At 43.1% G+C, this 25,487-nt stretch overlaps 1 protein-coding gene across 1 annotated transcript; it reads left to right on the top strand.

Moving 5' to 3' along the window:
* On the top strand, positions 1-25,409 carry LOC136609977 (hepatitis A virus cellular receptor 2 homolog). Its single transcript, XM_066589251.1, has 10 exons — positions 1-608; positions 5,617-5,704; positions 10,457-10,795; positions 10,988-11,046; positions 12,766-12,853; positions 13,374-13,410; positions 13,637-13,708; positions 16,091-16,160; positions 23,757-23,976; positions 25,262-25,409. The coding sequence occupies exons 1-10, from the start codon at positions 600-602 to the stop codon at positions 25,393-25,395; spliced, it is 1,116 nt and encodes a 371-aa protein (XP_066445348.1). The 5' UTR covers positions 1-599; the 3' UTR covers positions 25,396-25,409.
* The last annotated feature ends 78 nt before the right edge of the window (positions 25,410-25,487 follow it).

The raw sequence follows: 25,487 nt of genomic DNA on the forward strand, positions 1-25,487 counted from the left end.
ATGGAGATTATTGATCACAATGATGGGGATTACTGTCAACAATGATGGGGATTACAGTCCACAATGATGAGGATTATTGATCACAATGATGGGGATTACTGATCACAATGATGAGGATTACTGACCCCAATGATGGGGATTACTGACCACAATGATGGGGATTACTGTCCACAATGATGGGGATTACTGTCCACAATGATGGGGATTATTGATCACAATGATGGGGATTATTGATCACAATGTTGGTGATTACTGCCCCAATGATGGTTCCCTCCCTACATGAGGTACTTACTATCCCGGCTTTTGTCTGGGATAGCAGGCATTTTTTTCTGGTGTGATTTAGTCTGGTGAGTCGCCATTAAGCCACGCGTTTCAGATCCATAGTGGGCTAAGTGGTGCATTGTATCACTGCCGGAGCTCCGCCCCCAACTATCCGTGACTTCTTCGCCAGGAAATCAAAAACTCAGTGAGAAATATAGAACAGATGACGTCACGTCCTAACAGCAGCACTGCGATGGGCATTACTGACCCCAAAGATGGTGATAGGTGACTACAAAGATGGAGATTGCGGACCACAATCATGAGGATTACTGACCCCAATGATGGGGGTAACTGACCTCAATGATGGGGATTACTGACCCCCATGATGGGGATTACTGATCACAATGATGGGGATTACTGATCACAATGATGGGGATTACTGTCCACAATGATGGGGATTACCGACCACAATGATGGGGATAACTGACCACAATGATGGGGATTACTGACCACAATGATGGGGATTATTAATCACAATGATGGGGATTATTGATCACAATGATGGGGATTATTGATCACAATGATGGGGATTATTGATCACAATGATGGGGATTATTGATCACAATGATGGGGATTATTGATCACAATGATGGGGATTACTGTCAACAATGATGAGGATTATTGATCACAATGATGGGGATTACTGATCACAATGATGGGGATTACTGATCACAATGATGGGGATTACTGTCCACAATGATGGGGATTACTGTTCACAATGATGGAGATTACTGACCTCAATGATGGGGATTACTGACCTCAATGATGGGGATTACTGACCCCCATGATGGGGATTACTGACCACAATGATGGGGATTACTGATCACAATGATGGGGATTACTGTCCACAATGATGGGGATTACCGTCCACAATGATGGGGATTACCGTCCACAATGATGGGGATTACCGACCACAATGATGGGGATAACTGACCACAATGATGGGGATTACTGACCACAATGATGGGGATTACTGACCACAATGATGGGGATTATTAATCACAATGATGGGGATTATTGATCACAATGATGGGGATTACTGTCAACAATGATGAGGATTATTGATCACAATGATGGGGATTACTGATCACAATGATGGGGATTACTGTTCACAATGATGGATATTACTGACCTCAATGATGGGGATTACTGACCTCAATGATGGGGATTACTGACCCCAATGATGGGGATTACTGATCACAATGATGGGGATTACTGATCACAATGATAGGGATTACTGTCAACAATGATGAGGATTATTGATCACAATGATGGGGATTACTGATCACAATGATGAGGATTACTGACCCCAATGATGGGGATTACTGTCCACAATGATGAGGATTACTGTTCACAATGATGGAGATTACTGACCTCAATGATGGGGATTACTGATTACAATGATGGGGATTACTGACCTCAATGATGGGGATTACTGACCCCAATGATGGGGATTATTAATCACAATGATGGGGATTACTGTCCACAATGATGGGGATAACTGACCACAATGATGGGTATTACTAACCACAATGATGGGGATTATTAATCACAATGATGGGGATTATTGATCACAATGATGGGGATTATTGACCACAATGATGGGGATTACTGTCAACAATGATGAGGATTATTGATCACAATGATGGGGATTACTGACCCCAATGATGCGGATTACTGTCCACAATGATGGGGATTACTGTTCACAATGATGAGGATTACTGACCACAATGACGAGGATTACTGTCCACAATGATGGAGATTATTGATCACAATGATGGGGATTACTGTCAACAATGATGGGGATTACAGTCCAAAATGATGAGGATTATTGATCACAATGATGGGGATTACTGATCACAATGATGAGGATTACTGACCCCAATGATGGGGATTACTGACCACAATGATGGGGATTACTGTCCACAATGATGGGGATTATTGATCACAATGATGGGGATTATTGATCACAATGTTGGTGATTACTGCCCCAATGATGGTTCCCTCCCTACATGAGGTACTTACTATCCCGGCTTTTGTCTGGGATAGCAGGCATTTTTTTCTGGTGTGATTTAGTCTGGTGAGTCGCCATTAAGCCACGCGTTTCAGATCCATAGTGGGCTAAGTGGTGCATTGTATAACATCCGCCCTTATTTAACATATCCGGGGGTTCTGGACAGAATCAGTGTCCCTCCCATGTCCGCGCTTAGATTGAAGAAGTGCTTCTTGTCCCTGAGGCCAGTTGTCCCTTCAGATGTTAGATGGGAAGTCAATCGTCCTGCCTTGCTGGATCCTGTTGACCCGTGTCACTCTGTTCTGGAACAATGGCCACTAAATCCAGAGATTATTACCGTACTCAGATCCCATTTACATGGGGAACGCCAGGCACCGATCTTATGGCACTCGACTCGTTCCATTGAGGTTCAGACATATTAACTCCGGTTTTCTTGATACCGTGGGTATTGCTGAAAATCAGGCAAGACCAAGCCACGGTAGTAGCCATCGTAGTCTTCTAGTCAAGGAGGTCATGGTTTTCCCAACTGATTCAGATGAGTTGATAATGTCATTGGAGACCTAACCCTGTGTAGAACTCCATTGTGCCCAGATCAGAAGACATTCAACCTGACAGCCTGAAGATTAACCAGTCCATGAATGGTGATTGAATGCAGGTGGTCACATATCACATGTAGGTCCCAAAAGTCCCTGCAGGAATAAAATGGAGGTCACCATGCATACCACAACTCCATTCATGTCAGTAGGAGTACTGAAAATTGCTTGTACTCAGCAATTTCTGGAATATTAAAAAAATAACTTTATTAGGAATTAGGTTAAAAAAGTCAAGGCCAACAAAAAGAAACACACAATTACGTAAAACATATAGTGACAGGACAGACCTACAGACAAAGGGAAGGATCGAGGAGAGGTGGGGGAAGGAAATTGTATATCTCAATCTTCCTCCCAACCGTATCTAGGATCCCCAGGAGTCTCTTATGTTTCGAGGAGTTATTATAGAGAGGAGATGGTACCCCTCTTGAGGTGAGTATTCGGTATCACCTTAGATGTAACTTGATTCGTATGTCCTTCAAATAGAAGTTTGATTTCAGGGGAGATAATAGTTTACATACGAATCGATCAACACATTCCTCATTAAGGGACTCTTATAGTTTTTAGCATTACACTCTCAATGTAGTATGGTGTTTCCTTTTTCTACTGTTTTCAGATTTTTCATTTTTGTGTTCACTCTTAGAATACAATATGATATAGTGTTTTTATACACGATTTCGTGTTTTTGTGCTCAACGCGTTTCCCTATCGGAGTGACCGATAGTTCTTCAGGAGCAGGGCCTTGATAGAGCCCCCGAGTGATGAAAACAAATTGTAAGGATAAATGGCTGAAATACGCCTGTCACTGTTAGGTATATGAGGGTCACTCAGATTGCCTAATTTGTATATATCGCTGGGACCCTACTAATCGTTAGAGTCCCAAGGTGATACCGAATACTCACCTCAAGAGGGGTACCATCTCCTCTCTATAATAACTCCTCGAAACATAAGAGACTCCTGGGGATCCTAGATACGGTTGGGAGGAAGATTGAGATATACAATTTCCTTCCCCCACCTCTCCTCGATCCTTCCCTTTGTCTGTAGGTCTGTCCTGTCACTATATGTTTTACGTAATTGTGTGTTTCTTTTTGTTGGCCTTGACTTTTTTAACCTAATTCCTAAGAAAGTTATTTTTTTAATATTCTATATCTGTGACGGCCCTAACTTTGAATATATAGATTTCTCATACCACTGTGATTTGTTACTCAGCAATTTCTGGCGCACCCATTTTTCATGGTTTATTGTCCCTGTCCGACCGGGACTAGCATGACGTCAGCCCCGGGCCCATAAGATCCACACTCTGGCGCATGCTCAGTGTCATTTCAGTATTGGACACTGATCTCGGCAGGTGTGTGTACAGATTGGGAGCCAGTTGTCCTAGCCGGTCAGTCAGCACCTTTCATTTTATTTAGCCTCCTCCTCATTGAGGATACTGGTTATACTTCTTGTCTGAAGGTCTTTCTGGTCAAGTCGGTGGCTCCAGTCCTGTTCCACTGTCAGATAAGTCTGTTTGGTTATAAGGATATTTAGGGGTGTTATAACATTTGTCTCCTGATTTATTGCTGTTGCTGCATTGGAATTACATCTGCAATATATAGATAGAGAGTGAGAGTGTTGTATACAATACCCCTATTATCCAACAAGGGAGAGACAGGGTCGCCCCAGGTTCTTGATGTGGGGTCACTCTCATCAGTGCGAGTGCTCTGCTTTTATGTGTCCTCCACGTTAGTATATTTTGTCTATATCCATCCTTCTTGGATATCATATTACATCCAATTCATACTAGGTATTTTGTGTCCAGCTCTGTTGTAACATCTTTGAAATGAATAGAGCAGTGGAGAGCAGGCACAAACTCCAACCTATTCAAGCAAGAAACTTCAGGACTCCAGCTCTTGGGAGAAAAAAATGTTGAAAAAAAGTGGCAAAAACTAATTTTTTTGCCAGCCTCCCCTATTTTTAAAAAACAAAACAAAATGCACATATTTGGTATTGCCACATCTGTAATCACCTGTATGATAAATTGAACACACTACTTATCCTGTACAGCAAAAAACTTAAACTCGAGCCGAAAAACAATGGCAGAATTGGTGTTTTCTCTCCCTGCCCATGTTTAATAAAAGATATATAATACATTATCTGTACCCAGAAAATGGTACCAGTAAAAACTACAGCTCGTCACGCAAAAAACAAGCCCTCATACGGCCATGTCAGTGGAAAAATAATGGCTTTTGAAAACTGAAGATGAAAATGTTGTGAAAATCATCGTATCCTTACACCCAAAATAGGCGATGTCCTTAAGGGGTTAGAAAATTTTTCCCATCATAGTAGGTGATGGCATAACAATAGGATGCATCCCCGCCTACTAAGTTATTCTCATTCTGTCCTTATTATGGGAAAAAAACTGACTGTTAAGTGCCTCCCCCATTATTTATAATGGACCGCCCCGCTCCCTCTATTTATAGCCTATACCAAGTATGATCTGGGGAGACCCTGCGAGGAAATAGAGGACTGTGCATTATGTAAGTAATAACAGTAATAAACTTTCATCTCTTCTGCTATTTTTGCATGTGACCGGGGACAGAAAGGTGTTTTCCTGGTTCCCATTTCTTACTAAAAATCTGAGAGAAGTGAAATCAGAAATGTTCAATATATATATATATAAGGGTCCGATTTTCCCACTGCTCTCCATAAGACAGGCACCTGCGACAAGTTACCTCTACCCACAGCGAATACGATGCAAGACTTTATCAGAACCTTCCTCTGTCTTCTGATCCTGACAGGTAGGAATATGTACAATTGCAAGAAAATGTAAGTGAACCCTTTGGCTAACTCCCTGGATTTCTATATTGATTGTTAATACATTGTGATAATAATTACATTAACAATAACCCTAACATGAAGGCGGACTATTGCATCACAGCTCTATCCGCGCGTATTAATACACAGCAAGGGAAAAAGAATGATTTTAGACTAATTAAAAAGGTTGTCCGAGTTAAGGACATATCTGTTAGCGGGTCCGCCATGTTGTAAAATAACAAATCAGCAGTTACACCCCCCCCCCCCCCCCCCCGCTCGTCCTCCACCGCTGGCTCCGGTTTCCGTTCTAACGTCACTTTAAATGCTAAGCCTGTCTACAAACAAGCTGCAGTAGCCAATAGCAGCGCAAAGCGATCATGGCTGAATGCTGTCATTGGCTACTGCATCAGGTTTACAGGACGCCCCAGCTATCTGTACGCTTCACTTAATGTGACTTTTATATATTGGACTTCTATGGGTGCACTACTACGAAATATGCTTTTATTTATTTTTTTATTATTATTTTTATAGGAGAAGGAATGGGGGAGGGTTCTTGAACTTGTGACCGTTTGATTGCTCATACAGTATAATGTAATAACACAGTATTACATTAGGGCTGAATTCACACGGGCACACACGGAATCTACACAGGGAATCCAGCACTGAATCCGTGGCTGGCGACCAAGCGTACCTGTCAGTGTCTTCTTTTACTGTGCCTATGCATGGACCACATGGCTCGCCGTCGGACATGCGTAGTACAGATTTTTTTCTTTTGAAACTCCCGCTTTTCCCGCGGATTGCGGACGGGTTGCGGATCGGATGGCTTCCATTGACTTTAATGGAAGCCATCCGTTCGGGAATCGCAGGAAAATGGGGCACACTGCGATTTTTCATCCGCGAGTGGAAACCACAATTGGTTTCTGCTTGTGTACAAGCATTGCATGCTGTGGAGGATTATTGCTGTGGAACCCGGAGGCGGACGCCAGCTCCAGATTCCGCAGCAGAAATCTGCCCATGTGCATTGGGCCTCAACCATATTTTGACAGGCACGCCTTCATAGGCATTTAGTCATGGCACCCGTGGGGACCTTCAGAAGGCCCTCCGCTACTGTGGCAACCAAACAGCAATCCACCATTGTATTGCAATGACAGTGGCATTTAAGTAGTTAACAGCTGCCTGGTCGCCACATTTATCACCAATAGAACATGTAAGGGACCATCTGGGACGCCAACTTACACGGCATACAAGTTTGTACAACCTAGAGGCTCAGTTACAGCAAATGTGGAGCGATATGCTGCAGGATACCATACAGAACCTGTATGTCTCCATGCTGGTCTGTATCAAATCTTATATCCAAGCTAGAGGCAGTACAACAGGGTACTAGAGCCTCCATGGCTGTCCGTATCACATCTAGTATCCAAGTTGGAGGTGGTACAACAGGGTACTAGAGCCTCCATGCCTGCCCGTATCACATCTTGTATCCAAGCTAGAGGCGGTACAACAGGATTCTAGAGGCTCCATGCCCACCTGTATCACATCTTGTATCCAAGCTAGAGGTGGTGTAGTGGCACAGAGTTATCGGCGTCCCTCCATAATGTTAAGTGTTTGTCTTGTGCCTTTGCATTATCAGTGTCTTCTATGTGGTATGCATTTGATGTGTATTGCACCTCTGCAGCACTTAGTGGGTTAACCGTAGACTCACCGTGGAGAATCGCGGCATACCGCGATTTTAATCACGCGAGCGGAGAATCGCAATGATTTTCCGCTCGTGGACGTCTGGCTGCGCTTTCCATAGTGTCATGCGAGCTCCGTAGGCGATTTATCGCCGCAGATCTCGCTATGACATCTTTCCCCGTGGACAGGCAGCCTAAGTCGGTAGAGGGAGGGAGTTCAGGGAGCCTATGCAAGTCTGCAAAAGTGCAAGTAGTTGAGTCGTTCTTGGGGAGTGAGGAACTTTTAGGGAATCGGAGAAATCGGAGTGCCTCATGTTAGGAGGACCCCAAGATGGAAGAGGCTGAATGATGGCCTTATGTCTGCCCTGGGCCCATATCACCCAGGCCCCCTGGGTGCTAATATGGAGTACTAAGAGTGAAAGGAGCCACCCTGCAACACGGAGTGCAACTTCAAATGTGAGTGTGTACTGGTAGAGAGCTATCCTGTATTGCACCTGTGTTTTGCTGGCGGATGTAATGTTGATGGACTACTAACGTTTTACTGAGGTAAACGAGCTCTACCGACCGTTCCCCGCTTTGTTCAGAAAGTTACCCCTGTGTGTGTGTATTATTTATTACAACTTCGGGGCAGAACGGTGGCATCACCTATGACAACAGAGAACCGTAAAGTAAATCGCGGATTGGGTTTTCTCTGTGAAACTCCCCCAGCAGTAACTTGGTCGGGTCCCGTGCTACCCCTAAGGGAGGAGATGGTAAAGGCAAGTGACAAGGCCTTATCTACCCTGCTATCTCCTTGGCTGTTGGCCTGCTCCTTGGAAGCTGCAGTGGTACAACAGGGTAATAGAGCCTCCATGCCCGCCCGTATCACATCTTGTATCCAAGCTAGAGGTGGCACAACAAGGTACTAGAGCCTCCATGCCCATCCATATTGCATCTTTTATCCAAGCTGGAGGTGGTACAACAGGGTACTAGAGCCTCTATGCCCACGCATAACACATCTTGTATCCAAGCTAGAGATGGTACAACAGGGTACTAGAGCCTCCATGCCCATCCATATTGCATCTTATATCCCTGCTGGAGGTGGTACAACAGGGTACTAGAGCCTCTATGCCCACCCGTATCACATCTTGTATTCAAGCTGGAGGAGGTACAACAGGGTACTAGAGCCTCCATGCTCATCTATATTGCAGTAATATATAAAGCAGTATCCGAACGTGTCGCCTTTCAACTTGGCAAAACAGTATCACATCTTGTATCCAAGCTACAAGCAGTACAACACAGTACTACAGCCTCCATGCTTCCCCCCCCCCCCCCCCCTATCACATCTTGTATCCAAGCTAGAAGAGGTGGTACAACAGGGTACTAGAGCCTCTAAGGCTGCCCGTATCACATCTTGTATCCAAGTTTGAAGCGGTACAACAGGGTACTAGAGCCCCTAAGCCTGCCCGTATCACATTGTGTATCCAAGTTAGAGGCGGTACAACAGGCTACTATAGCGTCTAAGCCTGCTCATATCACATTATGTATCCAAGCTAGAGGCAGTACAACAGGGTACTAGAGCCTACATGTCCCCATATCACATCTTGTATCTAAGCTAGACATGGTACAACAGGGTACTAGAGCCTCCATGCCCGTCCGTATCACATCTTGTATCTAAGCTAGACGTGGTACAGCAGGGTACTAGAGCCTCCATGCCCGTCCATATCACATTTTGTATTCATGCTAGAGGCAGTACAACAGGGTACTAGAGCCCCTAAGCCTTCCTGTATCACATTGTGTATCCGAGCTAGCGGTGGTACAACAGGGTAGTTGAGCCTTTGTGCCCGTCTGTATCAAATCTTGTATCCAAGCTAGAGGTGGTACAACAGGGTACTAGAGCCTCCATGACCGCCTTATCACATATTGTATCCAAACTAGATGTAGTACAACATGTACTGCATCTAGCTTGGATATAAATACACTATATGGACAAAAGTATTTGGACACTGCATGTTTTTCAGAAAAAGTGCTTTATTTCTCTATTTAGAAACGTGTCGGCCCTACTTTTGCTTGTATTACAGCGGCAACACGTCAAGCCATACTTTCCACAAGTTCTCTAAGTCTGAGCAGGAATAGCTCGCCATTCCTCGTGGAAGGTAGTGAGAAGAGACTGTTGTGAAGATGGGGGTGGGTGGCGGTGTCGTACCCGCCGATCGGATGAATGAATAGTTACCATATATACCGGCGTATAAGGCGACGGGGCGTATAAGACGACCCCCCAACTTTCACCTTATACGCCGGTATACAGTGGAGAAAAAAAAAAAATTCGTTACTCACCTCCCCCGGCGTTCTGTCGCGCTCCGGCAGGATGTCGCTCGCTCCTCGTCCCCGGCGCAGCATTGCTTTCTGAATGCGGGGCTTGAAATCCCCGCTTCCAGAAAGCTAATACACACGCCGGCAGCCATGACATCATTGAATGGCTGTGATTGGCTAAAACACACGTGGCTTCAGCCAATCACACTATTCAATGACATCATTGAATGGGTGTGATTGCTAACACGTGCGCCTTCAGCCAATCACAGCCATTCAATGCTGTCATGGCTGCCGGTGTGTGCATTAGCTTTCTGGAAGCGGGGATTTCAAGCCCCGCATTCAGAAAGCAATGCTGCGCCGGGGACGAGGAGCGAGCGACATCCTGCCGGAACGCGACAGAACACCGGGGGAGGTGAGTAATGAATTTTTTTTTTTTTTACACTTTTTTTTTTTTGTATTACCGGCGCATAAGACGACCCCCGACTTCAGAGCAGATTTTTCGGGGTTCAAAAGTCGTCTTATACGCCGGTATATACGGTATTACAAAATGAGCAGCTTTTTATTTTACCCATGCCCTTACCAGCATACCGTTCAGCAAACTCAGCATTTGCATATTTGCTGACTTTCTGAAGTGTCCAAATACTTTTGTGCATGTAGTGCATATGACACACACACACACACACACACACACACAGCTATAAGTGCTGTAATTCTGTCTTGTAGAAGAATATAGAGATGATGTAAAATAATAATTGTCTCTTCACCTCACAGATCTCTCGGTATCAGGCGGATATATGTCAGCAGCAGTTGGGGACACGGTGACATTGCCCTGCACATACCCAACTGGTTCTGGTACCACCACCATGTGCTGGGGGCGAGGTCCCTGCCCGAATTCTAAATGCAACAATAAGATCATCTGGACTGACGGCAGCAAAGTGAGCTGGAGGAAATCTGATAGATATCAGCTAATGGGGGACATAGAAGAGGGGAACGTGACCCTCACCATTACTGGGGTGACCCCTGATGATGCTGGAACATACTGCTGCCGCGTGGAGATCCCGGGAATCTTCAACGACCAGAAGAAGGAGATTAATGTGAAAATAAGAGAAGGTGAAGTCTCTGAAGCTGCTGAATTCTCACCTGAAATCTTGGCTCTGTAGTGAATGTCTTCTTTATATCGGTGTGTGGGAAAGCTGGGTGATAAGCGGCATGGCTGCAATGATGGCAGCACTGGTTTCTACCCAGCTTGCCCCAGTTGTCTCCATATGATAGATTTTATGATAGACTTGTTCTTCTTTGCAGACGCTTTCGTTCTCGGCCCCTCTACTTCCTCTACACTCAATGTTACATGGACCACAAACGTAAGTAATCCGCCTGAAATTCTGAAAAAACAAATTGAGGTTTTTTTTGGTTATTAAGGTTCTCGGCTAAACTTACACACAAGGACACTCCCTCTGTACCACCACCTTATGACAACTGAAAGGGGATGTAAAAAATGGCCACAGCCATAGCAGATTTAAATGTTATGGTTTCCTGATTATATATAAAACTAATATATACACTGATTCTGAGATACATCCTATATTATACTCCAGAGCTGCACTCACTATTCTGCTGGTGGAGTCACTGTGTACATACATTACTTATCCTGTACTGATCCCTAGTTACATCCTGTATTATACTCCATAGCTGCACTCACTATTCTGTTGGTGAAGTCACTGTGTAGATGCATTAGTTATCCTGTTAGATCCTGTATTATACTGCAGAGCTGCACTCACTATTCTGCTGGTGGAGTCAATGTGTACATACATATGCTGTACTGCTCCTGAGTTACATCCTGTATTATACTCCAGAGCTGCACTCACTATTCTGCTGGTGGAGTCAATGTGTACATACATTACTTATCCTGTACTGCTCCTGAGTTACATCCTGTATTATACTTCAGAGCTGTACTCACTATTCTTCTGGTGAAGTCATTAAGTATATTAATGGCTTGATTGAAGGGCCTGTTGCCTCCATAAATATTCAGCTTACTAGTAATTATTAGGAAATTATAGTAGTGCGCCACACAGCTGTGCTACATGCATTATGATCCACACACACATAGCTCTACTACATCCATCCTGACCCCACACGACACACAAAACACATTACGCACGCAGCTCTACTACATGCCACATACAGTAGTACATCCATCTTGATTCCCACACATTACACACACAGCTCTGCTTCATGGTACATGCATTATGATTCCCACACATCACACACAGCTCTACTACATCGATCTTGATTCCCACACATTACACAAGCAGCTCTATTACGTGCATGCTGACCCAACACATCACACACACAGCACATTACACTCACAGCTCTGCTACATTGTACATCCATTTACATCCATCCTGACCCCACACATCACACACACAGCACATGACACAGGCAGCTTTGCTACATCCTGATTTACACAAATCATACACACACAGATCTGCTTGTCCACACATCATCAGACTCCTGCATACAGTGATCACCCCTGGTCATGAGATTCTTGACTCCACCCACACAGGTGATCACATGACGGTGACATCATCACAGGTCCTGGTAGTAGCTGCTGTCGGTTTATCCAGCACTTTCTACCAAACTGAACAATGGCTCCTCCCACAGCAGTGACTCCACCACAGGTCCTTCAGCCCACTGGATCTCTGTGGTGGCAGTAAGTCGGTGTCTTCTGTGAGCACTGCTGAGTTGTGTCTGAGATAATAACGGCTTAGTTGTATTCTCATTTTGTTATTTTTGTCCTCCCCTTTTCAAGAGCCCTAACTGTGTTGTTCTTCTGTCAGTCAGGCTCTGTGTTTTATATATGTTGTAGGACGTGTGATGACATCACCAGGGGCGGAGCATCAGAAGCACTCACATAGTAACTGACAAGTGGTCGTTAGTAGTTTGATATTGATAACTCTCCCACTGACGTTGGCCACCAACGGAATCAGTGGTTAAAAAAAAGAAATCTACTTACTTACTTTTAATTTCTGTGGTTTAGGTTTATTTGGCTTTAATGGGGGTTTCACTTTATGTCTTTACAGAATGAAAGAAGTTACTGTTCTGTGTTTTACACTGTAGTCACCCTCCTCGTTGTTCTGATTATCCTCTTTGGGATCCTGCTTTATAGAAGTAAGTCCTGCAGATGGTAAACCAGCCTTCCTACACCGACTGTTGCCTGTGGCCACAATACTATTAGTTGACCCCATGTACATGTTGTGATATGAACATCTTTTGGCTTGATCCTCATAACATGCATGGATTTCCAATTGTCTCGCAGCGCATGCTGGCAGCACCAATAGCATTACCAACATCCTTTGTAAGAACTAAATGAAGTGATACCCACAGAAAAAAAAGCTATTCTCAAATCTAATCCCAATCCAATTTCATCGAGCCATTACTTGATGAACTTTGTTTCTGAATGTCATCTATGTAGCGTCCATTGTTATTCATTTCATTTCACCACTAGGGAAGCTGTTTAATTTCTGTCTCTGGTATTGTCTAAGTTTATATTATATGTCAATAGGCACATTATGATCTCATAATTTCGCTTTCCCGCTGGGTACAGTATACATAATGGGGGGGAGAATTAAAAAAAAAACCAATAGATATAAGTAATTTATTAACATGTTCTTTTATGATTTGTTTATAGATCGACTTCATGAAAAGAAGATGGATGATATGTTCCTGTAGGTACAAGTTCTCTGCTCTGACTAATAGGGGAAAAAACTAAAGTAGGGGGTGATTATATAAACTAATAGGGCAAATGAAAATGGAAGCTCAAAGTGGGAAACCCCTTTAATCCCATGGGCCCTGTAATATATGGGAATGTATAATGCCTTTATGTGACACCTCTATTGGTTGCTTATTGTGGTTCAAACTGGAATTGATGGATTGCACATTTATGTTTTACAGCACGGTATCCGCCATCAGCCCAGGGACCCTGAAGGCAGCACAAGCCGTGGAGAATGTGTATATGAAAATATAGTGACCAGTCATGAGACGCTACTCTTATAACTAAGAGAATAGCTGTGCATCTACTAATCTGTTCTTTTATATGCTTTTTAAGTTCAATAAATGATTTACACCTATATATACTTTCAAGTACTTTTGTACATCCAATATACATGTATATATGTGAGCAGTTCATACCCTTTAAAAACAAAAGATCTACAAGTAGAAGGAAACCAATATGCCTCGACAAGACTGTAAGGGGGGCAATAAATGAAAAAAAGAAAGCATTTAAACTACTAAAACAAGAAGGCAGCGAAGAAGCACTAAAATCATACAGGAAAAAAAAATATGTAAAGAAAAGATCAAAATTGCTAAGGAAGGGGCAGATAGACTGATCGCTAAAGAGACCAAAAATAACCCTAAACTATTCTTCAATTATATTGGGATTTGCACTGAGAGCACTGGCCCTTTAACAAATAATGCAGGAGAAATCATAGAAGATGATGGGGGGAAGGCAAATCTATTAAATATTTTCTTTTCAAGTGTATTCACGAATGAAAAAGAAATGTTACACGAGATGCAGGGGAATAAAATGAACCCCCTGCTAAATATTGCCTACCTAACACAAGAGAAAGTGCAAAGCCGGTTAAAGAGGATTAAAAATTGATAAATCGCCGGGCCCAGATGGAATACACCCAAGGGTTCTAAGGTAACTAAGTGATGTAATAGCTGGACCGCTTTTTCTTATATTTATGGACACTATCAAGACCGGGGTTGTACCATTGAATTGGCGCAGTGCCAATGTGGTTCCAATATAAAAAAGGGGTCCAAAAGAGAGCCTGGTAACTACAGGCCGGTAAGTCTCACTTCAATAACTAGAAAAATATTTGAGGGGTTTCTGAGAGACGCCATCGAAGAATACCTCAAGGAGAACAACGGAATAACTCCTCACCAGCTTGGGTTCATGAGGAGTCAGGCCTCATCCTGTTCAATATATTTATCAACGACCTGATAGAGGGGCTGCACAGTAAAATATCAGTATTTGCAAATGATACAAAATTATGCAAGATAATACAACAGAGGACAATGTGCGGCTACAAACGGACCTAGGTAAGCTGGGGGCTTGGGCAGAAAAATGGCAAATGAAGTTCAATGTTGATAGATGTATGGTTATGCACATGGGCAGGAGAAACGGATGTCACCAATATACACTGAATGGGGTACTGCTAGGGAAAAGTGAGATGGAAAAGGACCTGGGGGTACTAGTGGATTGTAGACTTAACTGGAGCAATCAGTGCCAGTCAGCTGCTGCAAAAGCTAATAAAGTTTAGAGGTGCATTAAAAGAGGTATAGGGGCGAAGGACAAGAACATTATCCTCCCAATATATAAGGCACTTGTCAGGACCCACATGTGTACAATTCTGGACACCGGTGCTCAGGAAAGATGTTGAAGTGCTTGAGGGGGTTCAAAGAAGGGCAACTAAATTAATAAATGGAATGAGAGGACTGGAATACCCAGAGAGGCTATCAAAATTGGGATTATTTACCCTGGAAAAAATACAGCTAAGGAGCAACCAAATAAAAATATATAAATACATTAGGGGACAATACAAGGATCTTTCCCATGATCTGTTTATATCCAGGACTGTAATGATAACAAGTGGGCATCCTCTATATCCAGAAGAGAGCAGGTTTCATCGCCAACACAGAAAAGGGTTCTTTACTGTATGAGCAGTGAGACTGTGGAACTCTCTGCCTAAGGAGTTGGTGATGGCAAAATTCATAGAGGAGTTTAAGAGGGGACTAGATGTCTTTCTAGAGCGCTATGATATTACAGGATATAGACATTAGTACACCAGCGGGTTGTTGACCGGGGTCTTACATTCAGGTAGGGACTATCAAATGTTGATCTAGGGATTATTTTGACTGCCATTATGAAGTCGGGAAGAAATTTTTTGCCTTCCTTTGGATCAACAAAGGGGTTGAAACAGGCTCAACTAGATGGACATTGTCTTCATTCAGCCTAACATACTATGTTACCATGATATAACCAGTAGACCTCCACATAACCACACACAACCATATAACCAGTTTACCTCCATATGATTTCATGTATCTGCAGTTAGGTAAAATTTTGTCTGCCTGAATTCTCCACTATGGGGAGCTCACTGCGTACAGATGCATACAGCTCCCAATAATATGTATGTAGGGAGTTTCCCCTAGTGGTGGCTGTGGGCAAACAGACTTTTACCATTCAATGAAATGGAACATGGGAAAGGCATCTGAGTTGTAGGTAACTTGATGACACAGCAGCTTACAGTTGGACAGTAATTTTTTTTTAACCAAAATAAATTTACTAATCATGAAATGTGCCCTTAGGAGCGTACAAATTATGACCCCCTTTCTGCCCCACAGTTTACATTTATGTCCTTTGGATGGGATGGGCTCAGTGACTAACAGCCTCCTGCTGCAACAGCGGGGATTGGTAAGAACACTGAACCTTGCTGTTAACCCCTCATATGCTGCAAACACTGTTGCTCACAGTATGCAAAAAGTGTACACAGGGAGGGCGCTATTTAACCCCTTAACGACCAGCCCATTGCCTTTTTACATCCTCACGAAGTGGGCTTAATTCTCTGAGGATGTAAAAACATGTGTCCTGCAGAGAATAAAGCCCCTCGGGCTGTGGACGTGACAGCTCCATGCTGTCGGTGTCCGCAGGTAGCCGACAGCATGGAGCTGTCATCCCGGGCTGCGGGGACCCCCCCCCTCGGCATTCCTGCGGGGACCCCCCCCCTCGGCACCCCCCCCCCTCGGCAGAAAAGTAAGTAAAAGTGCCCGAAAAGTTAGATATTCAGCTGCCCTGACGGATCGGATCCACCAGGGCAGCTGAAAATTCCTACCTGGCTTGTCGGCAGTGTCCCCCGGAGATCTGGTCCTCCCGGACCCGCTGCCGCTCTTCTGTGAATGCGCGCTAGGCGATGACGTCACGCGCAGAAGCCCGGGAACCCCTGGCAAATTCAAAATCTCCTGGCTCCCGGCTCCTGAAGGTAGCCAGGAACCAGGAGGTGTTACCAGGGACTGCGGTGAGCGGTCCCCGGGCCCACTATTGCCGCTATCCAACGGATCGGATCCATGAGGGGAGGTGAAAATACTCACCTCGGGTCCTTTGCGATGTCCCAGGACCCGAAGTGCCCGTCTGCGCATGCGCGCCGGATGATTGACATCGGGCGCGTGCACAGAGGGGCTCGAGCCCCGGGAAATTCAAAATCCCTTTGCTCCTGGCTGCCATGTGTAGCTAAGAGCAGAGAGATGTCACTGGGGACATGATCACTGTCATCCAATGGATGACAGTGATTATGTAAAGTTAAAAAAAGTGTAAAAAAGTTAAAAAAAAAAGTTTAAAAAAGTTTTAAAAAGTTTAAAAATCGTACGTTTCATCTTCCCTCATGGATCATATCCGTAAGGGAGGATGAAAGTACGTACATAAGGCCCCCAGATTTATCCGCGGACGCATGCGCAAAAGCTGTGGATTGCCAGGATAATTGAAATTCTCCCTGCTCCTGGCTACAAAACTGAGCCAAGAGCCTGGAGATTTCACGGGGGGCCGCGGTGAGCGGTTCCTGATCATGGGTTCGCCGTTATACAATGGATAATGGCGATCACGTAAAAAATTTTTTTTTTAAAAATTGAAGTTTCATCTCCCCTCACTGATGCGATCGGGGAGAGGAGATGAAACTTTCTACCGGAGGCCTCCGTATTTGCACCCCGATGCGATCCTCATCCGTGAACTTACCGAATTCTGCATATGTGACCGTCGGCAAAATACCGGACACATGCGCAGGAGTCGGGGAGCCCAGGAAACTTAAAATCTCCTTGCTCCCAGGCGACCAACGGTCGCCGAGAGCCTGGAGCAGTGACGGGTGGCCTCGTTGAGCGGTCCCTGGTCACGTGATAAAAAGGTAGCGATCTACCCTAGGACGGTCTCACATGACTGGATAGGAATTACGGATTCCGCATGAGTCTGATCCGCTCACATTAGCGGGTTGGAATTGTGTGATCCACTCGCAGAAATGAGAACGCAGCAGGTTCTATTTTACCGTGGCTATCCGCAACATAGAGCCCATTGTGCTCCATGGTCGTGGATATACCCGCTGCCCATACGCAACTACGTTGTATACGGGCTGCGGGTACCCGCGTCATCGCTAAGCAACGGTGCGGGAAATACAAACAAAAAAAAGGTGTACCGCGCATGACCGCCTGTGTGAGTAGGCAGTGATGCGCAGTACATTACGTGGCCGTACGCAGGGTCAAGGCCGGCTCACAGCTGGGATCCGCTGCGGGCCTCTGCAAGCAGATTCCGCCTATGGCTGCGTGAGCCCGGCGCTATTCAGACTGCTACCTGTAATACGTATTTTACAAGAAGCCCCGGGAACGCTCGCCTTCATGCAGTTCCAGGAGCAGCTTGTTGAGCGCCTTCTGTGCGAGACCGCCGCACCTCATCAAGCTTACGGAGACTCACGGAACGCCACTTTTCACACCCCGTCCCTGCCACTAAGGTCACGAAATACCCCCAAAAAGCATGAGAGGAGGGGGGATACACAGTTTTATTGTCCCATGGGCCCATTCCAACCAGCCTCCGTAATTACCCCTGTCTTCGGAAATACCACACAGTTCACATTATTACTTTTATCTAAGATTTGCGAACGCCAAAAAGGGCGCGGAGTCTGTGTGTGTGGGGGGGGGATATTCAGGGAGTCAATTTTTATTCCGTACAAATAAGCAATGGGGCCTGGGATTTATTCAGTTGTGCCCTGAAATCCAACGGGTGTTCCCTCCTTTATAGGCCTTGCCATGGGTCCTGTAAGTAAATTAGGGCCACAATGGGTATGTTTCTCAACTCGGGACAAACGGGGGTATCCATTTTGGGGTGAACGTCTTCATTCCTATGTACACTGTACAAAAAAACTGTTTTTAAATTTAAAAAATTGCCAAAAAAATTGAAAATCGTAACTTTTCCCTTCTGCTTTGCTTAGATTCATTCAAATACTGTGGGGTCAAAATACGCAGTACACCCCTAGATGAATATGTTAAGGGGTCTAGTTTTCAAAATGGGGTCATTTGAGGGGGTTCTTTATAGTTTTGGACGCTCAATGGCTCTATAAGTGGGCAATTGGGCCTGGAATTTATTCAGTTGTACCCTGAAATCCAACAGATATTCCTTTCATTGTAGGCCTAGCCATGTGTCCTGTAAGTCTATTAGGGCCACAATGGGTATGTTTCTGAACACGGGACAAACAGGGGTATCCATTTTGGGGTGAAAGTCTTCATTTATATGTGTGCTGTACAAAAAAAACTGTTTTTAAATTGACGCAATAGCCCAACAAATGAAAATCGTAATTTTTTCTTACTGCTTCGCTTAGATCTATTCAAAAATTGTAGGGTTAAAATACACAGTACACCCCTAGATAAATTCGTTAAGGAGTCTAGTTTTCAAAATGGGGTAATTTGTGGGGGTTCTCTATGGTTTTGGGCGCTCAAGAACTCTACAAGTGGGCAATGGGGCCTAAAAGGACTTCAAGCAACGTCTATGTTCTGAAAGCCACCGAGTATTCTTTTCATTTTGGGCCCCGTTGTGCATGCGGACATAAGATTAGGGCCACAATGGGTATATTTCTGAAAACAGCACAAATAGGGGTATCCATTTTGGGGTGCAAGTCTTCCTTCATATGTGTGCTGTACAAAAAAAGCTGTTTTTAAAATGACAGAATTGCCAAAAAAACGAAAATCACAATTTTTTCCTTCTGATTGGCTTAAATTCATTCAAAAACTGTGGGGTCAAAATATGCAGTACACCCCTACATAAATTCCTTAAGGGGTCTAGTTTTCAAAATGGGGTCATTTGTGGAGGTTTTCTATGGTTTTGGGCGCTCAAGAACTCTACATGTGTGCTATGGGGTCTAAAAGGACTTCAAGCAAAATTTCTGTTTTGAAAGACACTGACTACTCCTTTCATTTTGGGCCCCGTTGTGGACTCAGATATAACATTAAGGCCACAATGGGTATATTTATGAACACGGGAGAAACAGGGGTATCCATTTTGGGGTGTAAATCCTCATTTTCATGTAAACTATAGGAAAAAAATATGTCTTTAAAATGATAGATTTGCAAAAATATAAAATTTTACTTTTTCTCCTCTAAATTGAATTAATTCCTGAAAAAAAACTGTGGGGTCAAAATACTCATGACACCTCCCAGTGAATACATTAAGGGGTGTAGTTTTTAAAATGGGGTCATTTGTGGGGGTATCTATTATTCTGACACTCATGAGCCTTTCCAATCTTGGCTTGGTGCCGGAAAATAAAGTGTTCCTCAAAATGCTAAAAAGTAATGTTAAATTTGTACGTCTCCTAAATGGTTAAAAAATAACAAAAGTTTTTCCAATGTGCGCCCAAAATAAAGTAAACGGGTGGAAATATAAATCTTAGCAAAAAACTTCTATATTATGTTTGCACATATTTAAGATATTGCAGTTGGAAATGTGAAAAATTTTCCCAATTTTGGCGCTTTTAATAAATAAACACAAATTCTATCGGTCTAATTTTTCCGCCTAAATGAAGTACAACATGTGGCGAAAAAACTATGTCAGAATCGCTTGGATATGCAAAACCTTTCTGGTGTTTTTCCATGTTAAAGAGACACATGTCAGATTTGCAAAATTTGGCCTGGTCATTAAGGCGCAAACAGGCTTGGTCACTAAGGGGTTAATAGCGGAGGGCTGTTGGGTTCTTGGGAACCGGACGCCTGACAATAGGCTCTCTCATCGCATATGATCACAATTAGCAGCAATAATACATTGTAGTACAAAGGTACTGCAATGTATTATAATAAGATTGCAGGTTCAGGTCGTCCACAGGGACATAAAAAATATGTTAAAATAATAGAAAAACTTTTTTTCCCCATGTTTGGTATTGTCCCATCCGTAATAACCCGTGTCACCTATACGGGTGTTTTAGGAATCCGATGCTCACCAACCTGTGATGTATGGCACCAAGGGGCAGACCACAGGGTCAACTTAATTCTAGCTTTCCGGATTCTGCATTTGTGCAAGATGATGCCTAACTCACACCCTGCACGGCCTTGCACGTCCCAACACACCTCGCTGCCACCACTGATCGTGTCTGACAGGTAGTTAACACAACGCGGTTTACAACAGCGAACACATGATTAACATACTTTGGGGTTATGGATTGCTTAAAGCAGTCAAGGACAAGTAATAAAGTTTAACCCATTAGTGACGGCGCTATCGTAAAACTACGTCCTGCTGTTGCAGGACGTGTATGGAGGGAGGTAGCGCCGCTATCTCCCTCCATACAGCGCGGGCATTAGCTGTTTATTACAGCTGACACCCGCGGGCAATAGCCGCGCTCGGCCGTTTGGCCGATCGCGGCTATTAACCCTTTAAATGCCGCTGTCAATTCTGACAGCGGCATTTAAATCCCCCGAACGCTGTTCGGGGGTCCCGTACAGCCCCCCCGCGGTGAGATCGGGAGAGCCGTGCAGATGTCATGGCAGCCGGGGGCCTAATGAATGGCCCCAGGGCTGCCTTAACAGACTGCCTATCAAGCCATCCACACAGGGTGGCTTGATAGACTGCCTGTCAAAAAGCAGTATGACGTAATGCTATAGCATTACGTCATACTGCAGGAGCGATCAAAGCATCGCATGTTAAAGTCCCCCAGGGGGACTTCAAAGTAAAGTGAAAAAAAAATCAATAAAGTTTTTTTAATTGTTAAAAAAAAAAAAAGTTATAAAAGTTTAAATCACCCCCCTTTTGCCATATCTATTATTAAAAAATCAAAATCATAAAATAAAAATATGTATTTGATATCGCCGCGTCCGTAAAAGTCCGATCTATCAAAGTAGTGCATTATTTTTTCTGCACAGTGAACGTCGTGCGAAAAAAAAAATAAAGAACGCCAGAAATACACTTTTTTAGTTACCCTGTCTCCCAGAAAAAACGCAATAAAAAGCGAGCAAAAAGTCGTATGTATTCCAAATTGATACTATCGGAAACTACAGGACATCTCGCAAAAAATGAGCCCTTGCTCAACTATGTCGATGGAAAAATAAAAAAGTTATCGTGCGTAGAAAATGACCGCAGAAAATAATTGAAAAAAATTAAATATCTTTAAAAAAAAAATACAAGTACTACAGCAAAAACAATACTATACAAGTTTGGTATCGTAGTAATCGTACTGACCCATAGAATAAAAATATCAGGTCGTTTTTGTTGCAGTTTGTGCGCCGTAGAAACAGGACGCACCGAAAGATGGTGGAATGTCGTTTTTTTCCTATTTCTCTCTGCTTAGAATTTTTTAAACGTTTTTCAGTAAATTATATGGTACAATAAATAGTGCCATTGAAAAATACAACTCATCCCGCAAAAAACAAGCCCTCATACAGCGACATCGATGGATAAATAAAGGAGCTACGATTTTTTAAAAGGGAGTAGGAAAAAACAAAAATTGAAAAAAGCAAAAAAGCTCCGTTACTAAGGGGTTAAAGCTTTATTCTAAAAAGGGTCAACAGGGCTTGGATGAAAAAATATATAAAATGAGATATTTACAGAATCGTGAGAAGCGTAGAAATACACACAAACAGTATGAAACAAAAAGGAGAAAAATAATCGATAATACCAGTCTTTGAAGTCATTTCAAATAGTCTTGGGGAGCACATGAGACAGTGAACAGTCCGGCATTTGGATACAACACCTGGGTCTGACAATTTGGGGGAGGGAACCCTCATTAGTTTTAAAGCCATCTTTCAGTCTTAGCTCCATTGTCCTTCTCATGAAATCACCAAAAGCTAGCTAAGTAGATGCTCAGATATTCAGGATCGAAACCCAATTGAACATTTCAGCCATAAATCCCTAGGATGTACTACACTAGGGAAGCTAGGGCTGCCATGGCTCATATCACGAATTTGCGTACATGTGGATACCAAACATGGAATGCAACAGATAATTAGCTTTGTAGGTATGCGATTCTGTGGGTTCCGGGGGTCTGCATAGTGACAGAAGTGAATGTACTGTGTCCGCGGTACACTCGCAGTTTTGAAAATATAACCGCTGTTAAGCTGGGACATTCGAATGACTCATAATCCCTGTTATTTTTTTCTTTGTCCCATCTTAGTGAAGGGAAATGGTAGTCAGCAAGTCTGAATGTTGTGTATTGGAGGGGCAAGAAGACAATGAGGTCTCCTGCAAATGGCTAATTTTATTACCACTACAACAAAGGTCTTTCTTGCTGAATGGCCAGTATGCCCATATATTGGCTAATTTGCTCCCATGGTTGTTGTCACCCAGCTTTTCTACACTTTTGAATGAGAGATCTGCTTTGAAATGCAAAGCCAAAGAAGTGTGGGAAAGCTGGGTGACAACCCTTGTAACAATGGGTTTATTGGTTGTCAGCCAGCTGAGTTGACAAAAGGTGGTGACTTCAGTTCGGAGGCCTATATATGGGGTCCAATCATCATCTGCTGCGTTACCCCTGTATGTGCACCATGTTGATACCTGTTTTCCCATACGTTAGTCATGCAGCTTTGCTAGGTCATACATCCTGTGTACTGACCCGTGACCACTGAAGCCACATTTCCTGCATGTAAAGAGCGTTTCGTGACAACGTGCCCAACATTCAACTTAATGACACAGATAATGAAGCACCAGGGCTACCTCACGGTTGGACTACTCTTCCTGTTACATCCAGGTAAGAATGTATCATGGAAGTTGTATAATTTAGTTTTCCCCTGATACGATCTGTATATACATTCCCTATTATTGCAGCACTGTAAAAATGAGTGATTTACTATTTGAGGCTCTAGTAATGGCATGCATATAGACTGTCACACAGCTTTCAGAGAAAATATTGAACAACGGGGGCTCTTGGAGTGATTTAACTCATGTGATTCCACAGCTTTCTTAGGATCAGATAAGGTACAGTCATTCCACGGTATTGTGAGGATTCCCTGCCGGTATACCGTACACTCCCAGAAATACAGCATGTGCTGGGGATGAGGTCAGTGTCCAAGTTCTGGCTGTAATAATGAAATCCTCTGGACTGACGGCGGCAGAGTGACAAAGAAGAAATCTTACAAATACGAGCTAATGGGGAATATAGAACAGGGGGATGTGACACTTACCATTATCAGAGTAACGAATGATGATGCAGGAACATACTGTTGTCGAGTGGAGGTCCCAGGACTCTTCAATGACCTGAAGGTGGAGATAGATGTGAATAAAGGTAAGGGAATTCCTAGAGCCTAGAGTAATAATCATTAGAAGTAGGAAATACAAAGGTATAAGGCTCTCCAAATAATAATACTGCCTACTATGTACAAGAATATAACTACTATAATACTGCCCCTATGTTCAAGAATAGAACTACTATAATACTGCCCCTATGTTCAATAGAACTACTATAATACTGCCCCCTATGTACAAGAATAGAACTTTTATAATGCCGCCTACAATGTACAAAAATATAACTTCTTTAATACTGTCCCCTATGTACAAGAATATAACTACTATAATACTGCCTCCTATGTACAAGAATATAACTACTATAAAACTGCCTCCAATGCACAAAAATATAACTACTATAATACTGCCTCCTATGTACAAGAATATAACTACTAGAATACTGCCCCCTATGTACAAGAATATAACTGCTATAATACAGCTGCCTATGTACAAGAATATAACTACTATAAAACTGCCTCCTATGCACAAAAATATAACTACTGTATTACTACTTCTATGTATAAAATAATAACTACTATAATAGTATCCCCTATGTACAAGAATATAACTACTATAATACTGCCCCCTATGTACAATAAAATAACTAAATACTATAATACTGCCCCCTATGTACAAGAATATAACTACTATAATGCTGCCTCCTATGTACAGGAATATATCTACTATAAAACTGCCTCCTATGCACAAGAATATAACTACTATAATACTGCCCCTTATGTACAATAATATAACTACTATAATACTGCCCCCTATGTACAAGAATAGAATTATTTAATACCGCCTAGTATGTACAAAAATATAACTTCTATAATTCTGCCCCTATTGCATACAAGAATATAACTACTATAATACTGCTCCCTATGTACAATAATATAACTACTAGAATACTGCCCCCTATGTACAAGAATATAACTACTAGAATACTGCCCCCTATATACAAGAATATAACTACTAGAATACTGCCCCCTATGTACAAGAATATAACTACTAGAATACTGCTCCTATGTACAAGAATATAACTACTATAATGCTGCCCTCTATGAACAAGAATATAACTTCTATACTTCTGCCCCGTAAGTACAAGAACTACTATAATACTGTCCCCTATGCACAAGAATATAACTACTATAATACTGCCACCTATGTACAAGAATGTAACTGCTATACTATTGATCTCAATGTACAAGAATACAACTAGTATAATTCTGCTGCTGTGTACAATTCAACCAAAACTAACATACAAAAATGTGCGGATGTATTTTTAGAACATGTAGGGGATGGTGATGATTCTATGAATGGTCCAAGGGTTGCTCCAATCTATGTCCCAAAGACATCTGTGCTACCTCTGCCTAAAGTCACTGAAGAGGAAAATGAGGCACCTACCACTCTATATCAATGACTTGAAGAGGACGTGACGGTCAGGCAGGTGTTGGGGGGGGGGGGGGGTCTTGTTTCTTACTGCCCTTATTTCTTCTATTTTCTAGAGACTGT

This window comes from Eleutherodactylus coqui, chromosome 2 (genome assembly GCF_035609145.1).
Source record: "Eleutherodactylus coqui strain aEleCoq1 chromosome 2, aEleCoq1.hap1, whole genome shotgun sequence".
NCBI lineage: Eukaryota > Metazoa > Chordata > Amphibia > Anura > Eleutherodactylidae > Eleutherodactylus > Eleutherodactylus coqui.